General features: G+C 42.2%; 1 protein-coding gene across 3 annotated transcripts in view; it reads left to right on the top strand.

The window, feature by feature from the left end:
- Nucleotides 1-18,422, top strand: part of LOC108120174 (retinitis pigmentosa 1-like 1 protein) — a 45,671-nt gene that overhangs the window by 589 nt on the left and 26,660 nt on the right. For 2 of the 3 annotated variants that reach the window (XM_070276416.1, XM_070276415.1), the window contains exons 4-6: nt 5-1,248; nt 1,326-1,512; nt 2,832-3,194. In XM_070276416.1, coding sequence (XP_070132517.1) covers nt 5-1,248; nt 1,326-1,512; nt 2,832-3,173 — 1,773 coding nt within the window. In that variant the 3' untranslated portion in view covers nt 3,174-3,194. Of the gene's footprint in view, nt 1-4; nt 1,249-1,325; nt 1,513-2,831; nt 3,195-12,133; nt 12,400-18,422 lie in introns of those variants that run through there. The other variant, XM_017233710.3, reaches the window with a different exon arrangement.

Below are 18,422 nucleotides of genomic sequence, written 5' to 3' on the forward strand. Positions count from 1 at the left end.
ACAGGGCGGCAGGGCCGTGAACATAATGTTCGGATCAGATGTACCAAAGCTGCTAAACTTACTGACCAGGGAGTTGGAAAAAACACTTCAGAAAACTCCACGGCAAGCGTTTTACCGACTAGACGAATTGCAACCGATCGAAGTGGAGCAGCAGAGGATTAAGATGGAGGCCATCGAAAGGGCGGATCGCATTGAACGGGAGGCTAAGCACAAGAAACAGGTGGACTACCTCACCCAAGTGACAGAATCCATTATGGAAAACATGCCTGATATTGGCGTAACAGTGTTTGGTCCACAAGTAAACCGCGATATGTTTAAGAAACTTACAGAGCCCGCCGAGCCGCTCAAGATGCAGTGCAAGGACCGTAGAGTAATCCAAGTGTCCATGGATCAATTTGAGATCGTCAATTTCGCCTGCAAGAACCCCCTGCCTATGGATGTAATTGAGCAGCTGGACGGCAAAGAGTTGCTCATGTGCTTCTGGAAGATCGACGAGAGCATTGGCACAGTGCCAAACGTGCTTATGGCGTATGCTCACGAGTTGACCAGGGAGAGAGTAGGACCGCCAAATGAGGAGTTTGGCGAGGAACACGTCATTCCTCCAATTATAGCCACCATGAAGCTCAAAATTGAAGTCGAATTAAAGGAAGGTGAAGTATGGGTTGAAGAGGTCAGCTCCGAGGAGGAGCTTAGACTAGCCCAAGCTAAAGCAAAAGGAAAGAGCAAGTCTGTCGTGCAAGAGGAGACTCATCCCGCCGAAGAAGAGGCGGCCGATTTCGATGGAGAGGAAGAAGCCAGCGAAGAAGAGGTTCCCGAAGCAGTAGCCGATGCTCCCCCTGGGTTCCCCGACATGCCCTTCGATATGGACATCGACAACGACGTCGAGGCTGCAGAGGACGAAGAAGAAATACAGGAAATTAAGGAGGAGGAGCCACCGAAACCACTCACCCGCATTAAAACCGTAAAAGTTCCACCAATATGGGTGCCCAACAATCGCCGCACGCATGCCGCCCTCATCTATGTGTTCTTCCGTGGTCAGACCAGTGGCTTCCTACCACCAGATCCCAAGCCGGACCCACCTCACGTTATCATGGCCTTTGACGCTACAAAGCGTAAGGAGATTATGCACGTTGTCGATCGGCACAAGGATGATGTTCCGCTCTACGGATACTTCTCCAGCGGTGATCCAGAGGATGCGGAACTGATTGCAAATTCCACTGACAAATATGAGAGTAGCCCCCACCTGGCGTTCGTATTCTTGCCTTATGAAAGTGACACATCTCCATGTTAAACTAATATTTCTTTTATCATTTCATCCCATCTAGGACTGATAAGATCGTCCTAAAGGTAAACAAGGTTCAGTCAAACATGATGCTTTCGCTGGTCTCCTACGGACCCAGTTATGTGAGTCCCAACGTCAATGTTGGTAAAGACGAGGCCCTTAGGTTCTTCCCGGAAGACTACAAGCTTCAAGAAGAGGTCGTTGTCGAGCCAGAAAAAAAGAGAAAAAAGGTAAGGCAACGACAACTAGAAGCCTTCAAATAGCCTTCAAGAATTAACTGGCCCTTAACTGCAAGTTGCATATCAACTTCGGTCCCGCCTGAAATATCTTTCCTTTTTTTACACTCTTGCAGAGGGTTCAGGCCCCAGAGCGAGATTTTAATCTTTCTCTAACGCTAATTGTTCGTTCATCTTACGCTCATATTCTCATTGAATGCTTTCTGTTTCTCAGTCTCTGAAAGGAGCGCGATTAAGAAGGTTGGTCTGCGCTTGGATTGATCTTTATTTGTATGCGTGTCACACATTCACATAAGGATCTCATAAGGATCAGCCAACTATATATAAATCCGCTTTTAACTGCAAGGGTATATCAACTTCGGCTCCACCCGAAGTTAGCTTTCCATTCTTGTTATTACTATACCCTTGCAGAGGGTATTGTAATTTTGGTCAAAAGTGTACAAAGCAGTGAAAGCGACATTTCTTATAAGATGTATATATTCTTAATCTTAAGTTAATATGAAAATTTCCGTCCGTCTGTTTCTATGCGAACTAGTCTCTGTTTTGAGCTATCAGTTTCAAATTGCACACACACCCTTCTTTCCTTTGCAAGCAGTATATTGTAAGTAATAATAAAGTAAGTTATAATAAGTCGGCCGACTATATCCTATAACTGCCATAGAACTTATTGATCGAAAATGTCAAAATTTTTGTATTTTTAGCGTTCGAGAATTGGAGATTTTCTATGGATTATATTATTGGCAAAAAAATGCGACTTACCAAATTTTAAAAGGATCGGTCGACTATATCCTATAGCTTCCATATAACTGAACGATTGGAAAAAGTATTTTTTTTGGGGAAAAATACCAACTTTGGTGTTTTTGAAGATAGAATCTTAGGACTTTTTTTAGATTTTGTATTGTAATGAATTGGCTATATATATTATAAAATTCTTACAATGATCGGCTAACTACAGCCGATGTTTGTGATATCCTGTTTTAACTGCAAGTGTATATCAACTTCGGCTCCGCCCGAAGTAAGCTTTCATTTCTTTCTCTTTAGACAGACTTTACCCGAAAATTTGGCAATTTTTAGCTCAGTTTGCGGAAATGAGCGGAACTTGCTCTCTATATTTAGCATATGCACTGCGAACAACGGATTGCACACTTTTGATCAAAAAAATAAAGCCTTCTGCTATATGTATGGATACATACATATGTATGTATAGTATGTATTTATTTACACGAATTTTTTGTTTGATAAAAAAATTTAGTAGTTTAATAGAAATGAACTTTGTAAAAGAAAAATCATGAACTATATTTTTTTCCCCACAGAGCAAAAAGATGAGCGAGGCCCATGGGCCTCAGGAGCCGTTGGAACCAGACGCTGCGGCAGCGACTTCGGCTGCAGTGGAGCCGGTTTCGACAGATGTGTCGGCGCCGGCAGGAGAAGGAGAAGTGCCCGCAGCCGCTGCTGGAGAAGGAGCAGCCGTGGCCGAGGTGGTACCGGCAGTCCCCGCCGAGCCTACTGCTGAAGGAGCCGCTCCAGAGGCACCACCCCCGGAAGCTGCACCCGAATCACCCAAGGAGGAAGGTCTTGCCGAGGCTCAACCTTCGGCGCCTGAGCCGGAGGCAGAGGTACCGGCTGATCCTGCCCCGGAACCGGCTGTCGAGTAACTGTGTCCCGGATAACAAGCCGTAAGTTCGTTTAGCTTCAAAATTTTCAAGTGTGTAAAAATTGATATTATTCTTCATACAAAAAAAATATATGTACATATGTATGTACATTTTAGTTTGATAACTACAATTTAACTTGTGTATAGTTTTTATACCCTTGCAGAGGGTATTATAATTTTGTCCAAAAGTGTGCAACGCAGTGAAGGAGACATCTCCGACCCTATAAAGTATATATATTCTTGATCAGGATCACCTGAGTTGATATGAGCATGTCCGTCTGTCTGTTTCTACGCAAAGTAGTCTCTCAGTTTTGAAGCTATCGACTTAAAACTTTACATACACCCTTCTTTCTTTTGCACGCAGTATATAAGTCGGAATGGCCGGGATCGGCCCACTATATCCTATAGCTGCAATATAACTGATTGATCGGAAATGGTAAAAGCTTGGTGTTTTTAGAGATAGAGAGTTCAAATTTACACGAGCGCTATCTTTGGAAAATGATACGACATGCCAAATTTCATAAGGATCGGCCGACTATAACTTATAGCTGCCATATAACTGAACGATCGGAAATGGTTTTTGAAAATATCAACTTAGGTATTTTTGAAGAAACAAGTTTAGGACTTTTTTTAGATTTTGTATTATAATAAATTGGGTTATATTATCATATTCTCATAAGGATTGGCCAACTATATCCGATTCTTGCGATATATATCCGGGTTCAACTGCAAGGGTATATCAACTTCGGCTCCGCCCGAAGTTAGCTTTCCTTTATTGTTCTAAGTATTTCTGCAAGGCTTGCAACTACGATGCACACGCTTAATATTTGCCGCATTGTTTGTGCTCCCCTTTTACTAATCTATTTTTAAACATCCAAAAATAATGATTTCACTTGGAAGGATGAACACGAGCACATATGTAAGTACGCCAACAAATAATTTAAGTGCTGGTGAATGGCCCACTATTAATAATTTTCATTCCTGATCTTATTCAACTATACACTGATGCAAGCAGTGCTGCCAGTTTGGAAATTTAGTTGCTATTTCTGGCAACTTTTTTAAAAGTTTGCAACTTTTTTTTTTTTAATTTGCTATTAGCTACAAACAGTGTTGCTCATCCCATAACTCTCGCTGCTCTGTGTAGGACTGCTCACGCCATAAGCTTCGTTGGTCCCAGCATAGGCAAAGGGCAATTACAATAACAATTTTTCGTGTTTTCCCTATTCTCCTCAATCGTGCTAATCCGAATGCTGTTTTGTTGTTGGAGTGCCGAAAACTTTTCACTACAAGAAATTCATTCTTGTTTTTGTTTCTGTCAAAATGGTCGACCTGAAGCGATGAATTTCTTCTTCGCAGAACATTTTTTTTAAGTAAGAAGATCTGCATTATTTATTATAGTAGAATAATAAGCTGTTGTACAAAATGTAGGGCCTTTTTTTAATTGCTGTAATAAATTTTTTTTTTAATATATTAATATTTATAAACCAATTGTGAATGTTTTCAAGTATTCATGGAACTACCGAACTGATCGGACGTGCCTTGCCTGAGCTCCGGGGAAACAGCAACATAAGACAGCTAAAAAAAAAAAAAAACTGTGGCAACCCAATATAAGCGAAAAGACGCTAAACTACAATTTATTAAAAGCAATAGACAAGCTTTTTATAACAGTTGTGATGTGCTAAACCAAAACTAGTGCATTGTTTTAAAAAAATAAGTGCCACGCAATGAGCTCATTGAGCAACGATCAAAAGAACGAGCGTAGAAGTTCAGTGAACCAAAGAAACGCCTTCTACTCTTACTTTTTAACCCGCGATACCGAAGTGGAAAAACGGCGGTTAAGAGCAACCCGGCTTTACTGACCGCTGAAACCCAAAGGGCACGGTATTGCTCACCCGCTCTGCTCACTCCGACTCCCGCGTCATGGAGTTCGCAGTGTAAAACCCCCCCTCCATATCGGAAACAAAATTCGCACCAACAACTAGAAGTGCTACAATTTCTGCAATCACAGAGACAACCACTGCAATTCAAAGTACCGCGACGTCAACGACTACAGCGAGTACAAAAACAACAACTTCGGAAAGTTCCAAAGCGGCCACGGCCACACAGACTGGAATGGATCGCTACATCTAAATTAGGCGCTAGCTTAGCCCAGGCAATAAAACAAAAATTAACCGTGTCCTGAATTTTGTCCTACTGGCGGAGGTTGAGGAAAACCAACCAGCCCAAGACACCGCAAAAAAACCCAAGCCCCTCCAATCTATATTAGGGAGAAAAGCTCGAGTGCCCTGGTCAACAAAATTGCGTTGTTGATCGGGAACGGTGACAACTTTCATGTTGTTTCGCTTATCAAAGGGAACATCCATGAAACAAAGGTGCAAACCAAGACTGAAGAGCACTTCCGAATCGTGTCCAAATATCTGGACATTGAACAGAAAAACTATTACACGTACCAGCTGAAAAGCAGTAAGGGCCTACAAGTAACCTACAAGGTAACAAGATGTTACCGCCGCGGAAGAAAAAACCGCCTTTAAAGAAAAGGGCTTCGCCGCCAAGAATGTTATTAACATTCTTAATAAAGATAAAAAGCCACACCCCTCTTCAAGGTCGAGCACGAGCCAGAAAGCAGGTTGCTGAAGAAGAACGAAGTCCACCCAATCTACAACCTGCAATATCTTTTGCATCGGAAAATCACTGTTGAAGAGCCACTTAAACGCAACGGGAAGGACAATCTCGGATGGAAAATTTATGGACTTCTACAATTCACTTGGGGATCGTTTTATAGTCGCAGGAGACTACAACACCAAACATACGCACTGGGGATCACGTCTAGTGACTCCCAAAGGAAGGCAATTGTACGATGCAATTATAAATGTGAAAAATAAACTGGACTATGTTTCCACCACACATACTCCCACATACTGGCCAACAGACTCACGAAAGCTCCCAGACCTTATTGATTTTGCAGTGACAAAAAACATACCTCGCAATCTAATAAGTGCCAAAACAGTCTCGGACTTATCATCAGGCCACTCACCTGTGCTTCTAACGCTTCTTTAAAGTCCAGAAATAACCGAACACCCCTTCAGCCTGATGACGCCAAAAACGAACTGGCTAAAATACAAAAAGTGCGTGAGTGCCCACATAGAACTCGCCCCGGAGTTTAACATGAAATCGGACATCGACTACACTACGAGCGCCCTGGAAAAAGTACTCGTTGAGGCAGCTAAAATCTTCTCAAGTAAAATGTGCTCCAAAGTGTCTTCCAGCTAAACTCTGCCTCAAATTCATTCCTCCTGCCGGTAATTCAGCCACAGTTTATCCCTCAGCCAACTGCACCTTCATTGCGGCCGAACGAAATCGAAAATGTCATAAGAGGGCTAAAACAAAAAAAGGCTCCCGGCTGTAACCTATTGACCCCAAAGATGCTGATCGAACTTCCAAAAAACGCTTAGAGGTCGTCTGCAAACTATTTATTGGAATCATAAATCTTGGCTATTTCCCAAAAAAGCGGAAGAAATCCATCAATATAATGATACCGAAACCTGGAAAAGACCACACAATTCCGTCATCATACAGACCAATAAGCCTTCTATCTTGTTTGTCTAATTTGTTTGAAAAATGCTTGTTAACTCGCATAATACCACACCTAGAAGCTTGCAATATTATTCCGGCACACCAATTTGGCTTCCGAAAAAACCACGGAATCATCGAACAAGTGGACAGATTAACATCCGAAATACGCTCAACCTTCGAACAGCGAGAATACTGCAGCGCTATTTTTCTCGACGTATCTCAAGCTTTCGACCGAGTTTGGCTCATCGGCCTCATGCACAAAATTAAAACGTATTTGCCATTATACACCCACAAGCTACTGGAATCATACCTCTACAATAGGGTATTCTCAGTGAGATGCAACGCAGCTACTTCGGGCGACTACACCATCGAAGCTGGAGTTCCACAAGGAAGCGCACTCGGCCCGTGTCTATATGTTTTGTATACTGCGAATATTCCATCGAACGCACAACGATCGCCACTGTGCCTGGACTACAAGTTACTACTGTACAATTCAGTCCTAAAGCCAATCTGGACGTATGGCTCCCAGCTGTGGGGGAACGCAAGCAGCAGCAGCAACATAGACATCATACAGCGCGCACCATGAAAAATCTTGACACCTATCACTGGGGCATCTTGGTATGTTCGCAACGAAAACATCCACCGGGATCTGGGCATCCTCGCAGTGAAAGACGAAATTTAGAAGCAAAAAGAGTCATACAAAGGAAAACTGTCTTCGCACCCAAATTTTCTCGCTCGGGGATTGACTCGGGTTTCTAGCGTATCCCGCCTGAGACGCGACGACCTCCCAACCCAAGCAATCGATTTTTCGGGCCGGATTTTTAGGATTTGATTTATCAGTTAATATGACTGTTAGTTAAGTTAAAAATATAAGATTTGATACACCTCTTGTTAGTCTCGCAAAGAGAAAATTCCAGAAATAAAAAAAACAAGAAAGCAAAGCTTAACTTTCTTTCAGTCTGCATCTAGCTTTCTTTGAGTTGGGACGTTTACTTTTTCGCTCATGTCGCCTCTCGTTTGCACCGAGTGCAGAGCAGAAGTTACTGACACCAAACTCCTGTTGGTGAATTCGCGACGTCTACCCAACCTGATGCACTGTGCAAGTTTTTTGCAGATAAGCTGAACCTGGAGCCCAATGATTTAGCCTGTGCTAGGCTAATGAAAAAGGATGCTGACATCAACGCCCTCAAGTTCGTCAATTTTAAATTGGGAGTTCCCGAGCAACATTTCCCTACAGTCTTCAATGATGTTTTTTGGCCTATGTCGGTAATGTCAGTCGGTTTGTTCATAGAGAGCCTGCTAAGGTTATTGACTTCCCGGCGATTCTACCTTTACCGCTACCGCTGGCGCTTTTACTTCTTATTCTTCTCAAGCTGAAGTTGTCACCCCGATTGCTCTCTGCTGCGCTACCAACAACAAACGGCGTGGGCGTTAATGGTAACGGCTGTCTTCCATTCCTCCAATAATTTGCTTCGTTTGCTGATCGATATTCTTCAACAACAACAACTCTGTTCAAGGCGAGTTGGTCATTTCTTATCTTCGATGGAAGATGTTTATTTACGTTTTGGACGTGTGAGTAGATCTTTGCTGCGTTTGGATATGCCTGACTATAAACGCTCAATGTTTTCACCTGGCACTGGATTTTCCTTGCAACTGGACTCTCGCAGGTATACCGATGAGTCTAATGGAAATTTATATGTGTCCTCGTCGGCTATCTTGCAAGCTATGCGTATTGGATATGCCTCCACATGCACCAGTACCAGGAGTGCACTTTCATCATTGCCCGCTTGCCGTCCAATTCCCAGTTTGGACTGTAGCTGTCGTCGTCCTCGGACCCCAATAAAATATATCGGGAATGAGATCCAAAATGGTATTCCTCAATCTGCCTGCGATTTTGATTTAATCATCCTTGTGGAAACGTGGCTCAATGACTAATTTAGCTCCTTTGAGTTCTTCGAGCCTAATTGTACCATGTATTTCGAAAAGACCGAGATGCATTCAGTACCCAGTGTGGGCGAGGTGGTGGTGTAATCATCGCTATCCGTCGATCTCTTCAGGCTACACCACTGCGCCTTCCGGTGGCCTACCCTCTACTGGATCAGCTTGCGGTTTCAATCCAGGGCGTCCGTGGCCCGTTCGTCATCATTGCATCATACATTCCTCCGAACAGCGCATTTATTATATATCATGCGCATATGGAAAACATCACTAGTGTCTGTGCTAGAGCGTCGGACCCTACCGCTTTGATGGTAGCTGGCGATTTTAACCTAAGCTCCGTTGTCTGGTCTTGGGACCCGAAATCTCCCTGCATGCTACCTAGCAACGATCACAAGAGCCATAAAATTGTAGTTTTAGATGATATTTTTAGTCTGGGCCTCTCCCAAGTAAATAATATTTTTAATTATTTATCCAAATCTTAATCTTATATTTTTAAATAATTTGGTTAAATGTAAAGTAGAATTGTGCAATGTACCATTAAGTCCATGTGATATGCACCACAAGCCGTTAGTAATTCATATTGAGTTTTATAGTTTTTTGCCTTCTGCTTCACCCATTCCATATATTATTTCAATATTCCAAATTATATCCAATATTATTGATACGTATGCCCCTGTGAGGGTACGAAGATCCTATAGGCTTCCCTGGTATACAAAAGGTTTAAAACTTAAAGAACAGAAGGGATAAGCATTACAAACGATTCATAATGACAGGGGAGTCTCGAGCAGGAGAGCTGTATTGGATATTTAAGCGTGAATTTGATTAATAAGTTCCTCTACAATCAGTATATATCCGATGTCGAAGCTAGCCTTCGATCCAATACTAAAGCTTTTTGGCGGTTTTTAACAGCAAAAAGTCAAAATCGGACATACCTTCATCCATATGTTATGGTAATTTAGCAGCCGACTCGGATCAGGGCGTTTCTGATTTTTTTGCAAAATACTTTGCCTCTAACTTGAAGCTGAAGGTTCCTTGGAGCGATAATGAAACTCTTCTTAGCATTGAGCCTTTTCTCAATGTGAGTAACATGGACTGTGACCTAGTTGACACACAAGACATTTTACCGAGTCGCTCACACCTGACGTGGACGGAATCTTCCCATTCTTTCTTAAGAGGAGTATCGCTTCTCTTTTTACTCCCCTTCAACTGCTGTTCTCCTTGTCGCTCTCATCTGGTAGATTCCCCCACCGGTAGAGGATTACTTCTATAACGCCTATTCACAAAGGTGGCAGTAGGTCTGATGTTACCAACTATCGACCTTTAGCAAAAATTTGCAACGTCGCTAAAATACTGGAGCGGATAGTAACTAAAAAATTGACTCTGGCTCGTAATTTTATATCCCCCAACCAGCATGGTTTTTTGCCTGGGAGGTCCACTACAACTAATTTAGCGGTCTTCTCTAAGCACTGTTTTGAAGTTTTTGAAAACCGATTTCAGGTTGATGCCATTTACACTGACTTCTCCAAAGCCTTCGACAAAGTCATGCTGCCCTTCTGGCCAAATTATATAAATTAGGTATTCATTCTTGCCTATTAAGTTGGTTCGAGTCTTATCTGGCTGACCGACCTTGCCACGTTTCTATTGGAAACGCTATCTCTAGTACATTTGTTACCTCCTTTGGTCTTCCTCAAGGCAGCTCTCTTGGATCCCTTCTATTTATTATTTTCATTAATGACATATCGTCTTGCCTTCGTCATTCCTACTTCTTAATGTATGCGGATGACCTTAAAATCTATAAAACCATTAGCTGCATTAGTGATAGTTACTTTTTACAGGAGGATATATCCAGAGTTTACTCATGGTGCTCAGACTCTCTTCTGCCTCTAAGGTTTCAGGATCCTGTTCCTTCATACCAGAGCCGCAGCCTTCTTCTGAATGTTTGCACGTTGGAGGGTCGGTGTAAACTGGCAGCTTTAACCTTTTTGAACAATGTAGTCGTTGATAACATTGATTGTCCTTTTTTATTGGGACTCATTTATTTTAATATTCTTCTTCGTACGAAGGGATCTTCGTACCTTTGCCCCCTTTCGGGTCAAGTGTCACAGGGGCCAAGTGCCAATTATCTTTTAAATGAGCGGATTGAGCGGGCTCTTTCTTATTTTAATTCTTTGCCGCCTAGCCTCCGAATTAAGGGGGGCTCTAATAAGGTTGTGTTTAAACGCATGTTTATCAGGCACTTATTAAGTTTTTATTAGTTTTGTAGTATTATTTATTAGTTCGTAAGTTGTTATTATGTAGCCATGTAAGGATTTGTCCGTTGGCGAAATAAATAAATAAATAAACTTCGGGCGGAGCCGAAAATGATATACCCTTAAAGTTAAAACCGGATATAAATGGCAAAAATCGGATGTAGTTGGCCGAACATAATAAGAATATCATAATATAACCAATCTATAACAATACAATATCTAAAAAAAAGACCCAAGCTTCTGTCTTCAAAAATACAAAAGCTGGTATTTTTACCAAACACCATTTCCAATCGTTCAGTTTTATGACAGCTATCAGATATAGTCGGCCGATCGCTATGAAATTTGGTAGGTCGGATTAACTGAACCAATATATAATCTGTATTAAGTTCCAGCTTTCTATCTTCAAAAACACGAAATTGGGTCATTTGCGATCATTCAGTTATATGGCAGCTAGAGGATAAAGTCTTCCGATCCTAATGAAATTTGGCAGGTCGTATTATTTTGCCAAACATAGCATTCCTGCAAAATCCGAACTCTCTAACTCTAAAACACAAAATTTATAACATTTCCGATCAATCAGTTATATGGCAGCTATAGGATATAGTCGGCCGATCCTTATGAAATTAGGCATGTTGTATTATTTTGTCAAATATAGCTCTCGTGTAAAATTTGAACCCTCTAACTCTAAAAACATCAGAGTTATACCATTTCCGATCAATCAGTTATATGACAGCTATAGGATATAGTCGGCCGATCCCGGCCGTTCCGACTTATATACTGCATGCAAAGGAAAGAAGGGTGTGTGCAAAGTTTCAAGACGATAGCTTTAAAAGTGAGAGACTAGTTCGCGTAGAAACAGACAGACAGACGGACAGACAGACGGACAGACGGACATGCTCATATCAACTCAGGAGGTGATCCTGATCAAGAATATATATACTTTATATATAAAGTATATGTCTATATCTATGGGTCGGAGATGTCTCCTTCAGTGCGTTGCACACTTTTGACCAAAATTATAATACCCTCTGCAAGGGTATAAAAAACAAGTTTCCTAAATAATGATTTAATTATATTTTTATATATTGTATAAACTTAACTTTTATTTTATGATATACAAAATTAATCCCAATGTTTTCCAACATTGGATACCCAATCTAATACCCTTTGCTTTATGTGTGTGTCCGTCATATAATTTCAGCTCCTTATTGTCGGAACAAAATAAGAAGCTAAAATTATACTTCAGCGTGTCTGCGTGGAAAAGCAACCCATTGGATGTATGGAACTCCCATAAAGCGTTCCATCCATAAAATCCCATATCCTACTGCTCAACTTGGTACAGAAGTTCAATCCGCGTTGCTTTAAAATTCATTGACCAAGGAAAAAATATCAAAAAATATCAAAAACAAACATTTTCCCTCGCAAATTATCCATAGACACAAATTTTTTTAATGATACCTGCGTTAACAAAATACAAGCTAATGAAGTCATTGTTTTTACTTTATTGAACGAAAAATTGAATTCGTTTAATAACTTGCACATGGAAATTTTTTACACGGTCGGTTCAGTCTTGGAAAATTTTACAAATTATGCATTTTTTCAAATAAAATACTGTTGATAGTTTCTTTACTAACAAAAAGCTGTCGTCTATGACCGCTGAACTTCTAGCCTTGGAAAAAGCAATTGATTTTGCAATTTCCAACTGCTTTTCGAAGAAAGCCATACTGACGGATAGCCTTGGCGCTATTCAAACTCTACAAAATAACTGCTCCAGCAATTATATTGCCCTGGAAATATTCTCCAAAATCGAAAATTGTCCTATGCTTGCAAAGGTTGTAGTTCACCACATACCCAGCCATGCAAATATTTGGGAAAACGAAATTGGTGATAAAGCAGCAAAGAACGCTTCTATACACGGCTCCTTCAATTATGTTAGATGGACATTGAGTGATGCGATCAACTATATATTTCATTATATTCAAGATGATTGGGAAAGAGACTATAACGTATTCTTTATGGAACGTAATAAAGGCTATTCAAACTTTAGGCCTTTCATCACCAAGAAACCCTGGTTTTATAAAACGGATATTTTCGACCGTATAGACACAAAACGATTAAATGCGTTCGATAAGTACACTTTATCAAAAATGAATGTTTTTGACAATGCTATTTGCGACACATGCAATGCAGTCGAAAATATTTCACATCTTAAGCATAGTACTGAGTTGACGAAAATCCGCTGTCGAACGAGTGACAGCTGTCAAACTCCATATAAAAACAAGAAAGGAAAGCTAACTTCGGGCGGAGCCGAAGTTGATATACCCTTGCAGTTAAAACCGGAATATAGAATAGAATCTGTACCAAGTTCCAGCTTTCTATCTTCAAAAACACGAAAGTCCGATCGTTCAGATATATGGCAGCTATAGGATATAGTCGGCCGATCCTTATGAAATTTGGTAGGTTGGATCAACTGACCAAAAATAGAATCTGTATTTAATTCCAGCTTTCTATCTTCAAAAACACGAAAGTTGGGTCATTTCCGATCAATCAGTTATATGGCAGCTATAAGATATAGTCGGCCGATCCTTATGAAATTTGGCATGTCGTATTATTTTGCCAAAAACAACTCATGTCAAATTTGAACTCTCTATCTCTAAAAACACCAAAGTTATACCATTTCTGATCAATAAGTAATATGGCAGCTATAGGATATAGTTGGCCGATCCCGGCCGTTCCGACTTATATACTGCGTGCCAAGGAAAGAAGGGTGTGTTCAAAGTTTCAAGACGATAGCTTTAAAACTGAGAGACTAGTTCGCGTAGAAACATACAGACGGACAGACGAACCGACGGACAGACGGGCATGCTCATATCAACTCAGGAGGTGATCCTGATAAAGAATATATATACTTTATAGGGTCGGAGATGTCTCCTTCACTGCGTTGCACACTTTTGGACAAAATTATAATACCCTCTGAAAGGGTATAAAAAATTGTGAATGTTACTATAATTTTATTTTTCAGTGCACCCACATGGATGGGGAAAAAATTCTCGCACCAATGTTTGATGAAGTTTTGCATTGGTATGGGAGTTTGCTCTGCCGTATGAAGAGTTTGGGCAATACTGGCTACAAATCTAGCAATTTTTATTTTTTTTTAGCAACTTTAGCAATTGTTTTATTTTCTTTAAAATACTCATAATGTTTACACAATTTTGCATTGACAGAGCCATTTTCGATCAATAAAATTGACAAAGATATCGAATCTGGTACTTCACTCAGTGTATAAATAATTTGAGAACGTTTGGTCATCTTTACATTTTTTTCGGGTTTAAAAGATGCCAAAAGTTTATAAGAAAAAATTTCCGCGATTTCAGTGACTACAGAATACTGAATTTAAAGAGTGGATTCGCAAGGATTCCTCAGATCCCCAGAGTGACTTTTGTAAATATAGAATATGCGCCAAGCTTTTTGATATTCGCCACCACGTTGCTCACACAAACATGTGGGTGCGATTGTCGCAAACATTTTGTTATAAGTTTTATATAAAATCAATTTAATAGAATTGCCAATTGCACAAAATAAACTGCATATTTTTTAACAGGTACGGACTACGCAGACACAAATAATGCTGTTGTAATGACACTCTTTCTTAGAAATACTTGATTAAAATCATATAATCATGTGAATTTAATATAATATAGTATTTAAAAAAGTTTATGTTAATTGAAATGTTCCTTCTATATAGAAATATATTTTATGTTTTTAAAAGCCATATTTAGCTTGATTTTCTTAATTACATACGGAAATAAAAATTTTGATAATTTAACATTTTTGTTGACAGTTTCCAAGTTTTTTTTTTAGCAATTTTTGAAACTTTTTTTGTTATTCAAGCTGTTTGTAGGCGGGCGTTGCTGCCGCAAAAGATTTCAGGAGTAGATGAAATGAGAAGTCGGGGGCGTCTTCAGTTAATTCAAAAAGAATCGCGTTCAGCTTTATTGGGCTGCTTACAGAGGATAAAACTTAACTTAGAAAAAAACGGACGATCGATGACGGCCGACGAGATGAGCTCTTCAGTGCGGGTGCGCTCTTCAGCGCGGATGCGCTCTTAAGTTCAGCGGCCCAACGATTAGCGATGCGTCACTTCAGCTCGAGGGCGTACACGGGTCGTTTAAGGCCCCCGTGTCGAAGATCCGGATCCCGGTATTGACGTGGTTCCGCTTCAGCAGCGACGATAGGGTGGGCGCAGCGACCGCGTCCTCTCCTTCGAGGAGATGCGGAAAATTGCCTAGGCGCGGATGACGCGTGCGCTGGAGCGGTGGACGGTACCCGATGAGTGGCGGAAGAAAGCCCTGGAGCACTTGACGGCTGCCGGCCAGTGGCGGAAGAATGCCGAGGAGTTATCGAAGAGTGCCGGGAAGTTGGTGGCCGTGGATCGGGTTGGGAATGCCGGAAAGTGGCGAACGCAGGCCGAGAAGCACCCGAACCGCGTCGGGAGTTGGCGGATGACAGCCGGGCGCCAGACGAGACACTCCGTGTCCTGTCTCCCGCGCTTCGTGACCGGTGCTCCTCTTGGCATACCTTGCGCCGAGCTTGCGGCTTCTCCACGAGTTGCAGCAGCGTGTGGTGCTCCTGACCACACGTCTTACAGCCGTCACCACGCCGACAGGATCCGTCGGAGTGCTCGTGGGCCAGGCAGCTCGAGCAATACCGGTTCACGAGAACCGCTCGGAGCCGCTTCTCGGCACCAAGGCGTAGGAAGCGCCGACACTTCTTCAAGGCGTGGATTCCATTGCAGACTCGGCAACGGTAGGATTGAATACCTCGAGTACATCTGCTCTCCAGCGATTGGGCGATGCGTTGGCGTGGCGACGTCGTGGTGAATATGACCTTGGAATCCAGAATTTGGCCCGGATCAGACGGATCATCAGCTGATTGCCACCGTGCAGCGTGATGCGATGCGTAAATTAAGGAAACTCTAGAGAGAGTATTGTGCTCGCAACCTGAGTCCGATTCCGAACTGATCCGTGTGGGCACCTCTCCCTGATCCAGTAAGTCACCGAGGCTGCGGGCAACTCGTGAGGAAAAAACAGACACGCCGCGGGGGTTCCTCTGCTTCAGACTGCTTCCTCCTTATGTAGTCAGAGCGCCCATTTACGTCCATTTCTAGGAAACGCGGACATAAGCGAATGGGGTGTTCCTCCCTCGCACAGAGATCGCAGCCCTTTTGGCCCGGAACCACTCGAGTCTCGTATGAAGTGAGCCGCCGAGCAGGGGTAGTTGGAAGTCCCGACCTTGGCGGAAATTGCACGAAATCTGACGTCGTCGATGGCCTCCAGAGTGCGATGGCGCTCTGTCAGGAAGTTATCTAATTCCTTCAATGTTGGAATTTCGGCCTTACGGATTGCTCCCACATAGAAAGTGTGACTTTGAGGAGCTTTGACGAAATCATTAATACCAGGAGACAGTCCCAAGCCCCAACATTAATAAAAAAATTCCTGGGGCTGTCAGACAACTTTGAATGGTGACTTGCAGCTCCTTCAGCGCGACCCCGGACTCTTGAGAAATAGCCTGGATGTTGAAAAGGATCTTCAACTGGCTGTTGACTAATATCTACCGGTTCTCAAAGCGGTATGTGAGGCTTTGCCACGCTGCGACAAACCCCTCATGGGTAAGCGGAGCTTTAGAAACAATAGCGTGGGCGTCACCACTTGTTTTGGACAATAAGTGGAACAACTTCTCTACCAGGGTAAGCCGCGAGTTTTGGATGTAAATGGCCGTAAACAAGTCTCTGAAGGTGGGCCACCGAAGATAATCACCCACGAGGACCTCGGTATCCACCGGAGGTAACCGGCATCCTGTAGACGCGGGCGTGTGTACATTCTCGGAAGCCTGAATGGATTGGGAAGCAATTTTCTCCCGAAGCTGGGCAATACACCTCGAATAGACGGAGTAACAGTAGCTGTACTTCGATTCCAGCCCTTTTCCAGGCCGCATTGTCGTCTGACACGGCTAGCAAATCGGAGCAGCTCTCATAGCTCTTCTCCACCTTCTCCCATAGTGCCCGAATTTGGTCCCGATGGACTTCGCACATGTATTGGGAGCCTATTTCCGTTTCTCTGGCGCCCGGAGTGTTTATGTTAGCCTCAAATTGGTTAATTCGATCTGTTGTGGCGATGAACTTTTTCAGCGCCACTTCGACCGCACTTTGAGCCATTTTGGCAACGGGGCGAGTCTGCCTCTGTGAAGGACCGGGGATTGTATTGATGGATTCGTCACTCTTTGCCCTTGGAATGGCACTAGCCGCCTTAGGCTTCAACAAAGGCGTCCGCGGTGATGCGGACTGAGATCTGCCCAAACGGATGGTTGGGATCGGACGCGGCTTTTTGTCGTCTCCCGTGGGCATGGGGGCATCTCTCAGAGTCCAATTCCAGTCGACAAGCGCTGACCAGCGCAACAGATGCTTCGTACGAAGTGGTGGCAGGTCACACTAATGTGATGAGAACGGAGAGATCGCGGATGAAATGCGATTACAAGGAGTAAGTGGGAACTAATGGCGCCGATGTCGAAAAGAAAGTCGTGTGCGGCACAATGCGAATGTGGAAAGAAAATTTCAGGAACCAAAAAAACCCAAAAAACACGAGGTTTGTTGAGATTGTAGGTGGATGTTGCCTGATGCGGAGTAGAAGCAGCGTTGGAGGCACGAAAAATGGGCAAATACCATAAAATTCGTGCTCGTTCGAAAAAAAATTTATGACGATCTATATATGTACATTTATACAAGTGTGGTTCGTACGTTGATCGTAGATATTGAACGTTCGTAGATATTGAATTCTTAACTATTTTCGAACTTGCGGATCAGGAAAGGTGGACTTGACTTGGCTTGAATTTAGCACAAAAAAAAAAAAATTAATAATAATTAATTATCGGATTTAATTATTATGGAGCCAGAAAGGTGGAGTTGAAACCTTAATCTTTAATTAATTGAATTTAATTATCACGAAGCCGGAAAGGTGGAATTTAACCTGCGGCTCTATTCGGACAGAAGGTTGGTAATTAAAATTTTAATAATTTTCGATTACTAATTTTTTTTTTAAATTTTAATTGTTGAGTAGCCGGAAAGGTGAAGTAAAAAACCTGGCCCTTTGCTCGAACGGTAGTTATAGTAGTTATGTAGTAGTTATAAAAACAACACGGCTAAGTCGAGAATTTAGGCGACACAATCACGGATTTGTAGTTAAATGGCGGTTTATAATTGTTGGTTTTAGAAAATTTAATTTTTTTTAATTTTATCGGCTATATATTTCCTGAAATTGCAGGCAGAAAATATTTGGAAATAGATTCATGCGGCCCAATTCATGCAAGTAGGGCAAGGGCATGTGGGGCATATAATGGCACAGTGGAACGTCGATAAGTGGGCTGTATATGTTAAATTTTATCGGTTATATATTTCCTGAAATTGGAGGCAGAAAATATTAGGAAATATATGGACA

This window comes from Drosophila bipectinata, chromosome XR (genome assembly GCF_030179905.1).
Source record: "Drosophila bipectinata strain 14024-0381.07 chromosome XR, DbipHiC1v2, whole genome shotgun sequence".
In the NCBI taxonomy this organism is placed as follows: Eukaryota; Metazoa; Arthropoda; class Insecta; order Diptera; family Drosophilidae; genus Drosophila; species Drosophila bipectinata.